Here is an 18,902-nt window from a genome sequence, read left to right as displayed (position 1 = left end):
TGGCCAGACAAGTCTACATACACAGACATACACAAACTGCTTCTCCCATGTTAAGTACAAGTGGATGCCTTCTCTGTGTGCTGCTGACCATTTAAATCCTTCCCTGTATGGATCTGGGATCTTTTTCTGTTGTGTGTAATCCCAGTAGAGAACTGGAACATCAGAGATTAGTGCATGCACTTTGATGTGGCCTGGTACACTTGTCAAACTTATTAGGCTAACTGACACTCAAAACAAAGTTTTTGGGCTTTTCATTGACCTCTTTGATATTGAAGGGGATTTTGGGGTTATATTAGCTAGCTTGACTAGAAGTGTCTTTCAGAGGTCTTTCATTCTTCTTTCTTGTATCTGGAGTCTGTTTGGACAAGAATTCAATTATCTACCAAAGGAATGTACACTTTATTGAAAAGGATGTTGTTCTTTAAGATACAGGCGAGACACTGTCAAGATAGTCAAAGCTGCATCAACAGTAACATGATTTGTTTGTATTCAGAGTAAATAAATGGCTCAGATACTGTCAAAGTACATTTAAAGAAAAGTTGTGCCTCCTCAATTATTCACTTGAGTTTACTGCTTGGAGACAGCTGGGGTGCCACACAAACCCCAGGTGTTGAGTTCATGAGAGCTGTTTTCATGTGTGTGATATTATCTCTGTAAAATCAACAGATGGGGTCGGGAAGGAAATGGTTTTGCAAGAGAGCTGGCAAAAGGCTTTTTGGCACGTGATTTGGATAAACAACTTTCCCTGAACTTACACTGGGGAGATGCAGAGTGACAGATAAATGTGCTATGCAAACTGGGCTTCCTGGATTGTCTGCCATTTTGTTATTATTACCCGATGAAACATAGTCACCCCTGATACAGCCCGGTGTGTCTTTCTTTCAGTGCATCTCTATTTTTGGTCTGAACTTAGATCTCACGTTGCCAGCCCAGTTTTCATCTAAGTATAAACTTAAACACTGTACTTCTGAGGTAATTTATAAGAACTTAATGTTGTTTTGGCAACACACATTTCAGCCCTCACACGACCCATGCATGTTAATGGATGGTATGTGCAGTTGAAAGTTGTAAACAAGGAAGTGATCTGTATGATCTGTTCCATATGAGGCAGTAGTTATTAACTTCTTGAGCTCCTGCTTTAAGGCAAATGCTCTCATTTTCATCCAAAAAAGATAAATAGGAGCTTGTTTTATGTGAAGCCACCTGAGCCACCTTGTGTTATGACAATAACACAAGCAACATCTAGATTTCATACCCATCTCATTTGTTGTGTATTCCACTTATATACCTTTCACGCCTTTGCCCTGATCAATGAGATGTGAAAAAGTCTCCCACGGAAAAAAAAAAAAGAATCAAAGAGGTATAGTGTAAGACCAATTTTGATTTCCTGCTTGGTTTAGTGTTGAATTCACTGCTTGTGTTTGGTGCAAATTAACATAACAGCACTTGAAAACTGTAGCCGATCTCTAAAGCAAAAACAACGATGAAACCTTCAAGGATAGCAAATTAAAGAAAAAAAATTTCCAGTGTTTTGTTTTGTATCAAGCATTTTTCATGTTCTACCCTCCCCCATGTTTTCTCTCCTTCCTCTTTGTTTGCTTGATCCTCTCCTAGGTACCTCGTCTCCTCCCAGCGACAGCTGCGTGTTTCTGATTGGGTGATTCTGGAAGAGAGGTGGGGCTTGCTCACTGCTTCTGCTCTTTTCTAGCAGGCGGATTAGCTCAGCTGTCAGTTTCGGTAACAGGAGGCGACGAGTAAAGTCGTCGCCTACGCTGCTTGAATTTTTTCAGGCAGCTTGTAGGAGCTCTATAATATATATTATTTTTTTTTACTAAGTGTTCAAGCACAACGTACAACATACCGCTTAGTCGGCGAGCCTCATTATTTGTTCTCTGGGAAAGGAAGCTAATCGGAATACGCAATTTCGTCGCTAGCGCCGTCCTTCCTGTTCAGCCCTTTGTTTTTCACTGCTTCGGTCAAGTGGGAGAGCACCAGCGCCCCCTGTGAGCGAGCAGGAAACAGCCTGAGGATAGGGAGCCAAACGAGCGGCCGAGCCTCTTGCCTCCCGTACGACGTGGGCCCCCCCAGCTCAGCTGTCCGATGCGGAGTGAGGATGAGTCCCGCTCTGGAAGCCCTCATGCAGGCGGAAGGGACTCCTTATCCCGGGAAAGGGGTGATGCTTGAGCCGTTCGTGCACCAGGTGGGAGGCCACTCTTGTGTGCTACGGTTTGGGGAACAGACAATTTGCAAACCCCTCATCCCCCGAGAGCACCAGTTCTATAAGAGTCTCCCACCAGAGATGAGGAAGTTCACCCCTCAATATAAAGGTGAGTTTGTGCATCCCAAATATGAACTACTGAGCTGCCCGCTAGAGCAGCATGCATGTTTTCCTTTTGTCACCTCTGTGCATGCGTTATACAGGGTTCTCGTGGGTGCTTTTAATATTTCATTGCAAAAAACATCTGTTATGTCCATTTTTGCGCTTATTTGCCGTTGCAATACCTTAAAGTGCATGCTGTACACAACAACACTACAGAATGTATGTTGAATATTTATAAGCTGAATGCATTGGCTTCAAAAAGACTTACGTTACATTGTCAGTCATGTTGGAGCTTTTGGCAGGCACAGCTACCCGTTTTCTGGACATATCCCTCATGTGCAAGGCAGGGTTTCAAGTAGCGTCAAACCTAATGGCTTGACTTCCTGCCAAGAGGATGTGTAGCAAGAGTATCCAGAGTTCTTTGACTGTGTGACGCTTTTAAGGCAGCTATAGTTTCAAGATGCGTATTAGAGGGCCACGGCAAATCTAAAATAACTGCGGCAGATCACCAGAGTAATAATTTACAAGTCATTTGAGGAGATTTCCGGGTCTGGTTTCAGGGAACGCACGCATAAAGACTAATTTTCACCCACACACAGACCTGAAGCTGGAATGTTATGTTCCCTGGTTGCATTCAGGTCCGCAGTCTCTCACAGTTTCCCCTACAGACAATTACACCTAGTACATGCTGATACGGAGATCTTCAGGCAGAGATCTTTTGACGTGATGTGTGGTAACTCAATCCACGGTCATGCAGCATGGGGCTATAAAAAGGTCCTTGCTAAGGAATGGGATGTGAGGAGCTGATAGTATAGTAGACGTCTGGGGCCTTCAAGTGCTCAACCCCACGAGCATGTTCCAGTCTTACAGCTCACATTATTATGAGAGACTCATAAAGAGCTGTGTTCTTCTAAAGGAATGTAAGGTTCCTTATCCACGTTTGGAGATAATTGTGTCTCAGCAGTATCTGATGATTTAAGGACACCTCGCAGTGGAATACTGGATTAGGAACATTAAGACTTTTGAGCAGATGTAGATTAAATTTACAAGTTGGGGATAATTTATGTTGTGTAGAGGATACTATATTGCAATTTAATGTCAAGGTAGTGACCTGAAAAAAAATGGACAGGAACATTTACACCTAATAAAATGATATTGATAGTGATAATGATGTATAAGTCAGTTTAGCCCTACTCTTGTACTCTAATAATCGATTTGCGCAACTGGGATGCAATAATCTCACTTGATATACGTTTATCACAAATTTATGAGCCCTTTTATTGAAAGAAACTCGGAGTGACTCATAAGTTCCTATGCTGGCTGCAGTGGTGTAATGACAGTGCAGTGCTGAGCCACACATTCCTTCAGAGGCGGGGCTTCCTGCAGGCTGATGATGTCAGTGCGCATGACATAAGCCAAGCCTCCGCATGCATAGAAGGATGGAACATTTGCCTGCCATTTAACATCCAAATCTTCTTTTGGTCACTGTAATAAACTGTCATTTCATTTTCTAATTCATTGGCTGATTTGTAATGACTAATACTGCTGGATGGTTTTGGTATCATGTTTTGTGCCTTGTAACTTGGATGTTACATCCAGATCTAAAACAGTTCCTCTTGAGCTGTTTCGACCACATCCCTTCCCTCCTTCCTGTCTGTGGTTGATCTGTTTCGGCCATTGCAGCTGTGATGTTTATTCTCAGTGCAACACCTCCCCCACTCTGCCTGCAATATGCATGTCCTTGTAGGGAGTATTATTTTGGGGGGGTGCGACCCCCGGTGCGTTTTTGTGGGTCATGTCAGAAATTAGCATTGGCATCAAAGTACACTGGGTTTCTTTTTTCCCGCTGAAGGCCTTCCAGAATCATCCATTAGTCCATGAGTTTATCAAATTGTGTTAATTATTACCAATGGAAGCCCTCACAGCATATTGTGGTAATGCGTTTTAAAGCAGTAGCTCTACTGTTCTATTAAGGGTGTGAAATATGAACTATTTAGATATACTTGCTGCTTAATATCAAAATCTATGTTCTTATCTGTGTGTCTGAATCATTGTGATTTGACATTTTAAAACTCTATCATAGAGGACTGCTTTAACTACTACAGTTAGATTTTCTATCTCTTACTCATTGTGGATCATACAGTTTTCCTTTTGCAATTGTGTTTTCACATTGTGAGAATTTGTAAATGTAACAAACGTGAAAATAAAACCTCTCCTATTTCTCTCTCTCTCACACACGCTCTCAGGTGTAGTTTCAGTCAGTTTTGAAGAGGATGAGGAAGGGAATTTGTGCCTCATCGCCTACCCCCTCCACAGCGAATCAGGGGATCTGGAAAACAAAGACCCCTCAACAGACTGTGAGCCCAAGAGCAAGATGGTGAAGTGGAGCAACAAAAAGCAATCCCCATTGGGCCCTGAGAATGACAACTATAGCAAAGACAGAAGTAGACACAGTCGTAAAGAAGACAAAATTATGAGGTAAGAGAGCACCTTCACTGTTTCACGGAAATAAGAGTCATGTTGAAGACATGTATTGTTATGAAGCTCTGTAGCACTGTAGCTGATGTCTTTCTTTGTTCTCTCCTCTGCAGTTATAATCGTGATGAGATGCAACAGCAACAGCAGGCAGAGGTACTTTACTTTAGCCTGGAAGAAGGCAATGTGGTGTCACAGATCAAACACAACCCCTGGAGTCTCAAATGTCACCAGCAGCACTTACAGAGGATGAAGGAGAATGCAAAGCACCGTAACCAATACAGTATCCTTTTACCACATGCTTGGAGATATGAGAATTCTCAGTGTCTACTGAAGTGGCTGAAGTGTTCCCTTTTTTTGCCATGTGATCCTTGACTCTCCCTTTACAGAATTTATCCTTTTAGAAAACCTTACATGGCGCTATAGAGTACCGTGTGTCTTAGACTTGAAGATGGGAACTCGTCAACATGGAGATGATGCATCAGAGGAAAAGAAAGCCAATCAGATTCGAAAGTGTCAACAGAGCACATCTGCATCTATTGGGGTGCGACTTTGTGGCATGCAGGTAAAGTATATTTGTAAATGAAACAATATATACATGTGTGTTCTTTTGTATTTACTTGTTTATGTGCCGCTGTAGTGCTTATGTTGCTGTGTGACCTTTGCAGGTGTACCAGTCAGAGCCAGGCCAGCTGATGTTCATGAATAAATACCATGGGCGAAAGCTGACCCTTGCAGGCTTCAAGGAGGCTCTCTACCAGTTTTTCCACAATGGGCATCGCTTACGTCATGAGCTGCTGTCTCCAGTGTTGCGCAGACTTCGCGAAATGCAAGCTGCCCTCGAGGCCTGCGAGTCTTACCGCTTCTACTCTAGCTCCCTGCTCATCATCTATGATGGCGACCCTCCCAGGGCTCCCACTAGACCTAGACATAGAGGTGGCGAGGAAGGTGATGAGGATGAGCCATCTGATGAGGAGGAGGAGGAAGAAGGAGCCTTTGGTTTCCCTCGCTCCTCCTCTGCGGGTGTCTGCGCAGGTGTGTCAGGAGGGAGCAGCAACAGTGGCAGTAGTCGCTCATCCCACAGCGCAGGAGAGGCTAGTAGCCCCGTGGTGGATGTACGCATGATTGACTTTGCTCACACCACCTGTCGCCACTATGGAGAAGACAGCGTAGTGCACGAAGGCCAGGACAGTGGGTTCATCTTCGGCCTCCAGAACCTGATCACAATCATCTCCGAGCTCGAGGATCACAGTGCAGACTGAGGCTGGACTTTAGTCAGCATGGTCTAAATTTTAAGCGTGGGATGAGCTCACTGAGCTGAAACCCTGCTACCCCAAGATGCATTATCCCTATGCCTATGTAGGGGTCTGCTTGGTGGGAACGTTGGACGCCTCTGCGTGAGGGGACAGTTTCAATGGTGGTACCTGTGGTCTCACTCACCTGCCAGAGGATTGGGCTGCCTGTGCCCTTTTTGCACTTTTCAGAGACTGCTCCTTTTTTTGTAAGACATGATCAGAGAAGTGTAGTATGAGAGAGGTCCCTCAACAGAGACTCCTGTAGCATCCTAGGGCTCTCTTCCCTCCTCTCGCCCCCTGGTACAGATACAGTTCTTTATTGTTAAGTTCTCTCTGAGAGAGAAAGCCTGAGGCAGAGAACATTGAAGCTGTAGGTAACTAGGAACCTGTCGTGGTGCTTTACCTGTGATACTTTTTTTTTCCTTGGGATGTTGCTTTGACTGCTGGTCCCCAACAGCACAACACAATCATGGGGAAGCTGATTGAACAAGCTGACCTTGGCTGGCTGGGTCAGCAGCCTTGTAGCAAATGAGAAGCTAGCATCAAATAAGGACATTTTGTGTCTATTAAGACCCTTATATGGTTTGTGTGTTCAAGTAAGCACTTGGATTTACACTTTTTGGTGGAAGAATATTATTTAGTTCAATAAGAAGGGATCTGCCTTTTTCAACAGTTGTTCCCCTGTACTTATTGCCTATAAACAAAAGACTTTTTGGAAAGGGAATATTATTCTTTTTTCTGGTCATTATCTTTTTCATCTTTTTCATTCCTGAAAATTTGACTTGACAAAGAGAATATATTGATAAAACACTAAAAAGACTATAGACTATTTATTTCAAACGATTGTTAAAAATGTAAACAAGTACATTCCATATTACCACTTTAAATGTTACGTCCTCCTTATACAGACTTGGATTTCTTTTGTTATTGGAAGAGCTCTCTTGTATAACTATGTGTTAACAGTGTCTTGAAAATAAAGGCATTAATTGAGATAAAATTCATTGTCTGTGGTTTGTGTCTATAGTATGTTCGGGGTTTGAAGTTCAGAAACAAGTATGGGTTATGAAATAGATTGTGAGGATCCTAATGAGTACCAAAAACTGTACTTTTGACTAATAGTAGTACTTCCAGTTCCCAGTTTGGATTTGGGAACACAGACACCCTCTGCCACTTTCAAGATTAAATATTTCCTTCTCGATAAAGGATGTGGTTAGAGCTGGATCAGGTGACCCTGAACAATTCCTTAGTTACGCTGCAATAGGCCTTGGCTGCTGGTGACTTCCCACGATACAATAAGGTTTTCTTCAGTCACCTTCTTTGTGTTTATACACTGCTGTGAATTTGATCACTAGTTATTATTAAACTCTGGCTTTCTCTCCTGAAGTTTGTCTTATGTTCTGTGTCCCTCCCCTGATAAGCAGATGGCTGCCTCTCCATGAGTCTGGTTCTGCCTGAGGTTTCTTCCTGTTAAAAGGGACTTTTTTCCTTCTCACTGTTGCCAAGGGCTTTCTCATGGGGTGGTAAGGGTCATCTGATTGCTGGGTTTTATGTGTATTACTTCTCGGTAATCTTGAAGTGACTATTGTAATTTGGTGCTATATTTTTAAAAAAAACAAACAAACAAAAAAAAAAAAAAACAGCCTGAAATTAAATAGCCTGTGTTGACTATCATCTGCATTTGAACTGGAGACATCATATTTAGATCACAAGTGAGGTCATCTGTGAGGTATTAGATGTTTTCATAGTGCACTTAATGTTCCAGTGTGAATGAATCAAACTTGAAGCTGCACTTCAATACACCTAAGGCTGATGGCTGTCAAAGATTGAGGAAGAGGTGATTCATTATTATCAGTAAGAGTCATTTGCTGAACTGGAACTGCTAGAATGGGGAAAAGATCAAATATCACAATGCTGAAACTAGACCTGCCCTGTAATTGTAACATAAGGAATCAATGGTGTGGAAAACATGAGTCTTTTTCTTTTTTCTTTTTGCACCTGATACTATGAGTTTTTCCATCCATCATCCATTGTTCATGTTAGGCAGGTACAAACAATGCTTTCTTTTATGAAAGTAACATCTCTCCTTAATGCTGTATAGTACAAAAAGAAGAGTCATCGTTTCAAAGAAAAAACATGTTTTCATACTTGAAAGTGTAAAAGTAACTAAATAAAGGGAAGTGTTAATGTAGCATAAAAACATTAACCTTCACAAAGCAAGCAATTCTTTTGAGTTGAGACCGTGTTGACTAATGACAAACAGTTTTTGTGCGCAAGTTGAACTTCAAAGGATCATTTTTTCCTAAGAGATTTCACTAGACGTGTGAAATCATGGGCACAGGAATGCTTTTTGACCACACAGGGACAAATGTTTTTTCTCTGAAGAAGTCTGGGATTTTATGAAAGCTCAATTTAGTTGTTAAGCTTGAATATAGGGAAAGATTAAACCACTCATGCCTTAATCGTGATGTGATGTGAGTGATGAACCTCATCCTCATTCTGATAAAGGTTTCAGCATAAAACCCATTACTATAGCGCAAGTATGAAAATATCAGACACCCTTTCACTCACACTGTTTAGATAGAATTAATCTGTGGGGGTGGGCAGGGAATTTTTCAAAGTGGCAATAAATAAAGCAAAATTGAGTTCAGCTTATTGGTGCAGCCCTCAACAACAATGCTAAATTCTCATCTAGCTTCTTGGGAAAATTAATTGGCCACCCTGACACAGAAAGCTTCCCAGAGAACTGGCTTTGGGTTTTTCCTTTGCTTTCGCAAGTTTGCTTGGGACAGCATAAACACAAAGATTGCTTACGCTGCATGCGTCACTGTCGGCACAGAGTTCATTATTAAGCAGTTTAGTTGAGGTTTTTGGCGCAGTTGCTCTTTGGCGGTGACATTGGTGACTGATCTGCACAAAGCTCAGATTACAAACTTCTATTCAATAACAGTTCCATAGTGATAAGCAGGAAGAATGAGAAGGTGTTAGCCAGCAGCTCAGATTAGTATTTTCTAACATACTGTATGTACCCTAAACTCCACAGTGAAATGTGTTGCCTGTTAAAGCTGGCAGCTTTGTAGTCTGCCTAATCAGCTTTCTAGTGTTGGAAAAGAGTGTGGAAAGTATGACTAGAATTTCGATACAACTGCTGGAAGGGTGGAATGAAATGTGACAGAACAATAACTTTGTATAGACGTATAGCAGGTACTGCTTTTAACCTTGCAACAACCTGATGTGAAATGGGTGGAGTAAGTTAACACGAAAAGGTGGTTTAATCTATTAGGATTTCTTATTTACTTTTCCATGTTGGAAAAGTAAATATGGTGAACAGGTTTTCCATTCTTGCGTTTGCGTGTGTGAAATAAGATGTCTCTTTAAATTAGAATTAAGGTTGGAGAAGCCTGTGACCAGAAATGAGGAACAGAAATGCCTGCTGAGAGGAAGCAGTTCAAATTACAAGAGAAATGAAACAGAAAGCCAGTCATGCAAATGATCTGATGCCACAACCAATCATCAAGCTTAGCTTCATTTACAACTGGTTGGACTCAAAGCCTCCATTTGACCCACATTCTCCCAATTTGTGTGCAACATTCCTCTCCCTTCTTTAGTTGTAGTTAAAATTCTGTTCATAACCTTTATGGACAGAAATTCTAGGTGCAACCAAGGGGTGTGACAGTGTCTGACCTTGGAGACCTCAGGATCACCTCTCTGCTTTTTGCAGAAGATGTGGTTCTTTAGGCTTCATCAAGCAGTGGCCTCCAACTTGCAGTTTTTAGCTGAGTTTGAAGTTGTTACCACTAAACCTGAGTCCATAATGAATTTAAGTTGAGCTAATGATGTAGAATCCATGAGCAGCTATCAGTGCATGTATATTTGTGCATGGTGCAACTGTAGTGCTCTGCAATTTCATGGCCAAAACACTAGTAAGCAGTGAAGTTTCTCTCTTCTAAATGATCCATTCACTAGAAAAATGGCAGCAGTGGAAGAAATAGCCAGAAATGGCTAGGAGTGATTGAGGGTTGCATAGACGTGCTGTATAGTTACATTTCCAGGGAGGTGCATGTCAGGTTTTGGCATTAGTTGTGGTTTTGAGACAGGTTTGTGGTCATAGCATACCTATGTTGCAGACAATTTAACATAATGTATTAATCCCAGATCAGCTGGAAAAGGGTGCCCACTCCAAATTAGAGAGGAATTTCTGTCCCAAGTGGAGAAGCTTCATTATTTGGGGTCTTGTTCAAGAGTGGGGGGAGAGTAGAGAAAGAGACTGACAAACAAATTGGAGTGGTGTCAACGGAAGCTGCCTGTTGTGGTAAAGAGAGAGTCAAGCATAAAAGTGAAGCTGTCAGTTTACCACAGGCTTTACGCAATGACTGACTGAATGAGATCATGAATGCCAGCAGCAGAATTGGCCTTCCTCAGTAGGATGTTTGGGCTGAGCCTTAGAAGTAGCGTAAGGAGTATGGTCGTGAGGGGCTCATACTGCTCCATATTGAAAGAAACCAGTTGAGGTAGTTTGGGCATCTGACAGCGGCACTTTTTGGGTTTCTTTAAGGTGAGGGGATTTGGCATATCCTACCTGGAGGAGATCTCAGGGAAGATCCAGGACACACTGGGAAGATTCTGTCATTCGGCTGGCTTGGCAACAGCTTGGTGTCCCACTAGAAAGGTTCTAAGAGGTGGAAGAGAGAGGTCTGAGCATCTCTAACTGGACTTCTACCCCAGAAGACAAGTAGCAGAAGATGGATGGATGGATGGATGGATGGATGGATGGATGGATGGATGGATGGATTTCTTATCAACAATATGTTGTTTTGATATTTGTTATATCAGTTGACTTCTAATCTTTTGCCGTTGCCTACCATATTAGGGGATTTGGTACAGTGAACATCATCTCAGGAAGGTAAACAGAGATGCAGCCAGTTTAGGGGCGATGATAGTAAGAGGCAAGAGAGGAAAGAGATTATAATTTCCTCATTTCAGATCTAAAAATAACTTCACATCCGCTGCTCATGTGCTGCCTGCTGCAAAACAGATTTAGATTAATGTTTTTCTCCTCAGTGGAATATACTGCTGGTTGCTGTTATGGGTTTTGTGATGAAGCTGAAAAAGCATATGTAATCAGCAAAGAACTCAGAGTGGATACTTTGATTTGCTATATTTTTAACTTTTTGCATTTGGGGGATGAGTCAAACTGTTTTGCTGTGATGACATGACATGGAGCATGACATGGAAAAACGCAAATTAGAAGCATTATACCAACTGAAAGCACTTGTTATTATGTAAGATATTGTGTTATTAATCATACTCTAATATTGCATGAATGCAGCTCCCTTTGCATACGTGAAGATAAACACTTAAGTGTTTGTGTTTCTTTGGTGCAAGGAAAACTGTAGTGCATATGTGACAACCCTATATGCGCTATTACAGCCTTTACTGTTCAAGCGTTATAAATGTTCTTATCTGATTGCGTGTCAGTCCAGCTCTGTGTGCTTGAATGCCTTTGAAAGGCATTTTGTTGCAAACACTCTCTTATTCTTCACAAAAGAAGTTGCTTCTCAGCAAAACAAACTACCAAAACTGGATTTGAATGCTATATGGCACAAGCACTCTACTCCTCCCTCCAGCAACAACAGAGAATAGTGTACCATCTCAAAAAAGCACAGAAATAAGCAGAAAAGCAGGATGGTATCTTCAAACAGTGGACAGAGAAAGGTTTCTTTGCCCCAGGTGCTATTTTACAAAATGATTAATGTATGAAACTTGAAAGCCTTAAGATGAAATATGGCTTGGAGAACAAAGATTTCTTTACCTTTCACTGCTAATTTATCAGCGGTAAAGCCCAGCAGAGATATGAATAGCATGAGTGAAATTACTGTTTGCATACCTCCAGTGTACCTTGTATTATTTCAGTGTTCTACAAAGCCTTAGGGTAGAAGTGCAACATTATACTACAAGAAGAATTCAAGATTTAAGTTGAAGATGGAAAAAAATGCATATATAAAATGTGTATAGCATAGTATACTGCCAGTACCTATTACAGAGATTTTTCCTTGCAGATTATTCAAGTTATAAATATATATTAAAAAGATGGTGTTTAAAACCTCTTTTTCTAGAGAGACCTGACAGTAATGTACAGAGGTACAGAATCTCCATAGCAAGCAATACATAAGAACTATAAAGCTTATGCATTTCATTGTGTAAAGCACAATGAAATACCGTAACTAACCACCTTAGGTAAAGATCAGGTGCACTCATATAAAGCAAAGGTATCAGATTTACTCCTAATAGAGAAACCTAATATATCTTTGAGCTTTTTAATGTGAATTTTAAGTAACAAATTCTAATCTATAAAGATACCAAAGTACTTGCTGTCTATGTTGTGACCATATCAGTTCAGCCCTTTGATTGGTTTTGATTAGAGGAAGTTTCGATGGCTTTGCCATTTGAAAATAACATGAATTTGCAATTGCCTGCATTTAACACAAACTCAAGCTGAGTTAAATGGGACTGATCAACATCAAAGACAGGCTGCAGAAATTCGAGGGTTTGTATTAGTGATGCACAACAAATAACTGCGTCGCAGCGTTTGATATATCTACATATAGAGAGACAATCAGTGGTTCTAATATAGAGCCCTGAGCAACTCCTTTGTCTACAGGGGGGGAAAGAGGATGAAGACCCAGCAAAGTGAACACACTGTTCTGGCCAATATTGTGAAGTCTGTTAAGCAAAGTGGTGATGTCAACTGTGTCAGACACCTTTTACAAATCAGGAAAAAGAATGACACAGCAGTTTATTAATCCATCTCATTAACAGGGTCAATTTTCATGTTAATAGTTGAATAGAATTTTTGTCTAAAAAATCTTTTAATTGTTCACTGATAAATTTTTCAAGAATTTGCTAAAACATACAACATAGATAGTGGCCTGCAGTTGTTACAGTTTATCTCAATCACTTTGATGCAGTTCTCACATCAGGAACATATCTCCACACCCACAATAGCCTTTGTCTGTTTGTACATACTGCTATTGTTGCTATTGTTACTTCACTGTTGAAGATTTTTTTTATTGTGCTGATCCATTTCTCATCTCAATCGCAATACTCATCAAAACAGTTTGTATTGTTTTTATCAGTCAGAACTACATATCTTTCACTCATCTTAATGCTCTCAAACATTTCATTAATGTTTTCAATCAAATTAATTCAAACTTTGTTTCATACATGTATGAAAGCATGAGACCAGTCGCATACTGACGGTAATGTAGTAATGAAACTGTCTTTCAACTGAAAGCAAATATACACATGTTCATGTCTTGTATCACATGTGCATATCATGGCACTCCAAATTATACACAAGCATGTACGTACATATGCGACTTTACTTGCTTGTGAGTGGAACAGTGTGGATTGCCAGTAAAACCGTGCAGAATAAAACCCCCATCATCTCTTAAAAAATCCACAGGGCACAAGAGCAGGACCCCCTTGATCAGTGTGCAAACACTGTTTAGCAGATTATACTTTGTTTCCAAAGTACTTTTTGTTTATTGATAGTGATTTGTACAGTGCTGTGAAATTCTTCAGTTTCCTGTGTTTACTGTATTGTACTGTGTTGTATGAACATTGAAGGGAAAATAAAATTGTTTTGTCCAAGTTACACATGTGATACTGAAATAAGCTTTTCTGGAAAATTCACTTTTAGACACAATAGCAGTCAACTATACTTCACATAAAAGAATAGTCAGATACAGCATGCATTCAAAGTAAATGAAAACTGCTAGTCATTATGACAAAGCACTGAAACATTTTCAATACCCCGCTTTATATAGGCTCAACGCAACTTGTCAATTTGGTGAGAATAACTCATTGATTGACAAAAAAAAAAACCTTTATCTTGACATATGCATCTTCAATGTTGGAAACTTCAAAATTAACATGAGCCAAAGCAACTGACAAAAACTGTTACAGCCTTTTGCAAGTTAACTGTTGCATGTACTATGAGCTATTTTGGGAAATGCATCTTTAGTGCTGAGAACTTAAGAAATGTCCAAAGGCAATTTAGAAAATGGTAAATGCTGAGGAAGCAAAGTGTTTTACCACATTCAAAAGCACAAAATAAGAACAAATAAGATAGTCTCGACACGCGCATATGTTTTTTATAAAAGAACTCAAACTGCTGTGGATAAACCACACACATGTCATAATTTTTTATGACATCACAGTATGTTATGCAACCCTCCTTGAACCGTACATAACAGACTGGTCAGATAAGGCTTTGCCACCAGTAGGAATAAAATTATGGTTGACTGTCAATTTATGACACTATAAAGCTGAACACACTCTGCTCTGCCAGTTCTTGTCCCATTTTCATATCAAGCGAGTGGGGTCACAGTCACTTGATAGCTGTGCTATAACTCTGCTTGCTCTGTCTTATCACTTCTTTAACTTTTGGTCCTGGTTAATTACTAAACACTTGATGAAATGTATAACTTTATCCAAGCAGGTAGGTGGGTTGAAATGAACTCCTGCTTTTTCTTAAAGTTGAGTTCAAGGGTCGTGTAAGTCATAGTTTGTTAAGGAACTGAAGGACAAAGGAATGTCTGTGAGACTGAACGAAAATGGGACTGGGGTTGTGTAAGTCCTTATTTTCACAGACTGTTGTCTGTTCTCAGGGTTGTGTCAGGACATCAACATCAATTTGAAAATTTATTTATATCACTTAATCCACAGTCTGTTGTCTGTGCAATTACTTTGTGCTGTGTGTTTCTCATTCTAATGCAGACTACAGACTTAATGGGTTGCCGATTAAAGCAGAAGTGAACATAGTGCGTAATGTGTCAGACCAACATTAGCCTGTAGAAAGTCTATGGTATGGATTGCTTAAGTTTCTTAAATGAGTGCCATTTTTTCAAAAGAAATTCCTTCATTTGGTGTTTTGGCATCAGAACAGGAGGCCGCTGCTCATCTAAACTCATTTGTGGTGACCTTTTCTTGTATAGAGGGCAGTGTATCCAAACTGCAAACAATATATCACAGCATGAAAGAATCAACAGATGGGATCACTGTAACTTTTAGGGCTATACTAATCTGATATATCTAAATCCAGGTGTTTCTTTCAATTTGTTACTCATCTGTAACTTACAACTGTTAATAAACATGAAGTATTTTATTCATAAATAATCTATAAGGCTTTATGTGGTATTTTATGTGGTATGGGACCTGTGTGTGGTTCTGACTACCTTTTGGCCTGATTTATTAGATGTAACTGTAGTTGACAAACTCAAACTTGCAGACATCCACTGTGAAGATGAATTTTCTTTATATGACGGCTGAAGCATGTTAAGATGTGATGTGGGGGCAAGACTGAGTGAATCCTTTATGTGCACTCTAAAACAGGAATCCTTTTTGTCAAGTAAAAAGCAAAAACAAAAACCCACGCACAACCTTAATACTGCACAGGTACACTCATTCTCCCCGAAGCAAAAACCAAGTGAACTGTATGACTCTGTATGCTTAAAATATCCCAGACAAGACGAGACACGTACTAGAGAAGGCATTGAGTGTTCAACTCAATAATCTGGATTAAGCCTGATGACTACAGCCCCGTTAAAGATGATTAACTCCTGTGTGGTTATGTTCGGGATTGTCAGTTACAACACATTCCCTGGTCAGTGGGACTGTTTTTGGTTTTCTGCTGGGTAACTCTTTCCATGGAATAACTGCATTTCTCATGGATGGATGGATTAATGGATTGGAGCAAGTATGTGGGTGGAGGAGGTGAAGGCAGTATGTTTCTATGATGAACACACCCATACATTTGCAGCATAATGATGTCAGCAAAAAACCTTTAAAGTATATATAAGTGAACAATGGCAATAGTTTCAAGGCGTATTGGCTAATTCGTGTGTCCTAAAGTATTTGTTTAACAGGATGTCTCGATTTTAAAATCTTCTTCATTACTTTCTTTTAATTGTGCTTTTAAAAAACATGTTATATGTTCTGACCAGATAAATCAATTTTTCCTCAGTTGGTTGTCTTGTTTTCTCTCCAAGAGATTTAGATGTATCCTTACAGTATTATTAACATCCACAGTGTTTTTTTAAACACTTCATAATGATTTTTTATTAAAAAGTAACCTAAGCAGTTCTGCTTAGTGGCTGTCAAGGTCATGTTTATGTTCAGAGTAAAGATGTGGAAGAACCTTTGAACAGGTTACATAAGACAGGTACAATGAGGCTGAACTGAGTACAGCTGCTGTAATGAGATTAGGAGGACTGATTCTTATAAATGGACTGATTCTTATATAGCGCTTTTCTACTCTCCCGGAGTACTCAAAGCGCTCTATACAACATGCCTCATTCACCCCCACTCATACAAGCACTTCTAAACTCAAGTGCAACATAAACTACATTCATACACATTCATACTCCGATGAAGGCATCGGAGGGCAACTCGGGGTTAGTATCTTGCCCAAGGATATTTGGCATGCAGACTGGGGAAGCCAAGGATCGAACTACCAACCTTGCGATCAGTAGCTGATCTGCTCTACCACCTGAGCCACAGCCACCCCGATTAGGAGGACAAAAGAAAAAAAGAAAAAATACACAACAACCCTGTCCCCATTTTGTTACACTGACATTTAAATATATCCTCCTTAAACTCCGTGATCTCTATTTGTAAAGTGAGTGTGACCTAACAGCAGCAGTAGGTGTTTCAGACTCAAATTTCTTGTGTTATTGGATCAATCACTAGGAAATTTTCTACAGATGTTCATGAGTCCCATGTTTTGTATCTTGCAGACTTTAGTAGACCAGAAAATTGACATATATAACAACAACTCCCGGACATTCCTGTTGCTTTCTGGATCATGTTTATCAGGTTTAACGTGCGATTTTTCCCACCATAACACAACATATAATAATGTGATGGCACTACGTTAATGATAGTGTTTGACGCAAAACTATTTACAATCCTGTGCTTTGTTTTCAGTGATAATTATCATGGCATGCTAACACACTGAACTAAAAGTCAGCATTGTTTTTGTTGGTATTTAGCTCAAAGCACTGCTGTGTTTGCTGTGTTAACTGCATTGCTTCACAGAGCTTCTCATCTCCGTGTATAGCTCTTTAATCCTTTTAATTGGTTTTCAGAACTTCTCCAACAATATGCTCTTTCTACCAGCTTTAATTATTTTTCGTCCACCCTCTTAAGACTACGTAAGAAATGTCCTTCAGAGAGGAGCTAGTGCTCTTTGGTCACTAGGGGTTTATCTAGCCTGGAGTTTAGGGTCGAGGACATGGCGTTCTTCTGTGTGCTGGATCAGTGCCGCAGATTACAGGAACAATTTAAATCAACCAGTTATAACACACTGACATTAGCACTGGAGCTGTAGCAGTTACATTTTAAACAGACCTAGTGAAATACTATATGTTAGCAGTCTGTGGGTCACCAAGAGTTCAGATCAGCTGTTTGCCTGAGACACAACCTGTTTATTCTGAGCAGTGAAGGATTGGCTAACTTTAGAGCAAGTGGGTGAATCCAAATTTAAATCAGTAATTAGAAGATTTATAGCATAATAAACCAGTATGCTGGCTAAACAAGCTTCAACAAGTTCTCCTCAACAAGCTTCTCCTTACTGACAGACAATCCGTGGGGTACACGAGATGGCATAGAACATCAGCATGTGGCCTTATAAATCCCCTGGCGACTAACTCTATCTCTCTCACAGTCAGCTATTAGTGTGACCATCTGTTTTACACACACAAACATGTAAGTCAGTTCAAACCCACACAAATTCATTTAAATTAGAGAAAAATGTGGATCTTTTGATGTCTGTGTGCTGTGAGTGTCCTGTTTTTTGATGGCAGGTGAATTAATGTCTTGGTGCATGTTAATCATCCAGGTAAGTAAATCCCAAAAGGTTGATTCTGTTCATCTGGACGTAGCGTTTTCAGTGGGAGAAACATTTCGTCACTCATCCAAGTGACTTCTTCAGTCTCAGCTGACTGCAGGTTTCCCCAACCTTATAAACAGTACATTGCACAATGACTGAAACTAACACCACTGAATGAACAATGGGCTGGGAGGTCAGTTCCTTGATCATGGAGGTGAATTAACTGGAAGACTTGCATGAGAGGAAGGCACACCTCCAGGAACAAAACAAGGAATGAGATGAATGTGAGACAAAAAGGAAGGAGAACAAACATTCACCAGTATCAGTCCAAGGAACTCAAAATTCCTTCATGCTCATATTTCAATGAAATCAAAGACTCTTGTGCAACACCAGCTGCCAAGGAACTTTTCTTTGCATGTGTTTTTGTTCAGCTTGAGTATTTGTGTTCACAGTGACCATGTCACAATTCACGTTTACAATTCATATAATGATTTGGGGCACTAGTTCAAAATGTTTTGTTCAAAACACTTATATTTTCTTTTTAGATTTAAATAAAATGTATGAATAATTCTGAGATCTGACAATGTACTATGATATTGTGTGTGCTACTCCTCGATGCTGAAAGAGCCAGTTGAGGTGGTTTAGGTATTTGATTAGGGTACCTCCTGGGTAAGCTGTCTTGGGCATGTCCCACTGGAAGGAGGCCCCAGTGCAGACCCAGGACACACACTGGAGAGATTATATTGCTTGGCAGGCCTGGGAACGCCTTGATGTCCCCCTGGATAAGCTAGCGGAGGTGGCTAAGGAGAGGGAGGTCTGGACCTCTCTGCTTAGCCCCCGCAACCCAGTCCCAAATAAGTGAAAGAGAAAATGGATGGATGGATCTGACAGTGTTGCAGTATATAAAAGTCCTGGTCAAATC

At 40.4% G+C, this 18,902-nt stretch overlaps 1 protein-coding gene across 1 annotated transcript; it reads left to right on the top strand.

Moving 5' to 3' along the window:
* The first annotated feature begins 1,714 nt into the window (after nucleotides 1-1,714).
* ip6k2b (inositol hexakisphosphate kinase 2b) lies at nucleotides 1,715-7,088 on the top strand. The gene is made up of 5 exons (XM_031757086.2): nucleotides 1,715-2,327; nucleotides 4,567-4,798; nucleotides 4,912-5,078; nucleotides 5,185-5,360; nucleotides 5,464-7,088. Exons 1-5 carry the CDS (start codon nucleotides 2,114-2,116, stop codon nucleotides 6,055-6,057), a joined length of 1,383 nt encoding a protein of 460 aa, XP_031612946.1. The 5' UTR covers nucleotides 1,715-2,113; the 3' UTR covers nucleotides 6,058-7,088.
* Nucleotides 7,089-18,902: the final 11,814 nt, after the last annotated feature.

This window comes from Oreochromis aureus, linkage group 5 (genome assembly GCF_013358895.1).
Source record: "Oreochromis aureus strain Israel breed Guangdong linkage group 5, ZZ_aureus, whole genome shotgun sequence".
NCBI lineage: Eukaryota > Metazoa > Chordata > Actinopteri > Cichliformes > Cichlidae > Oreochromis > Oreochromis aureus.
The sequence above is the reverse complement of the archived record's forward strand: the minus strand, read 5'-3'. Positions and strand labels throughout refer to the sequence as shown.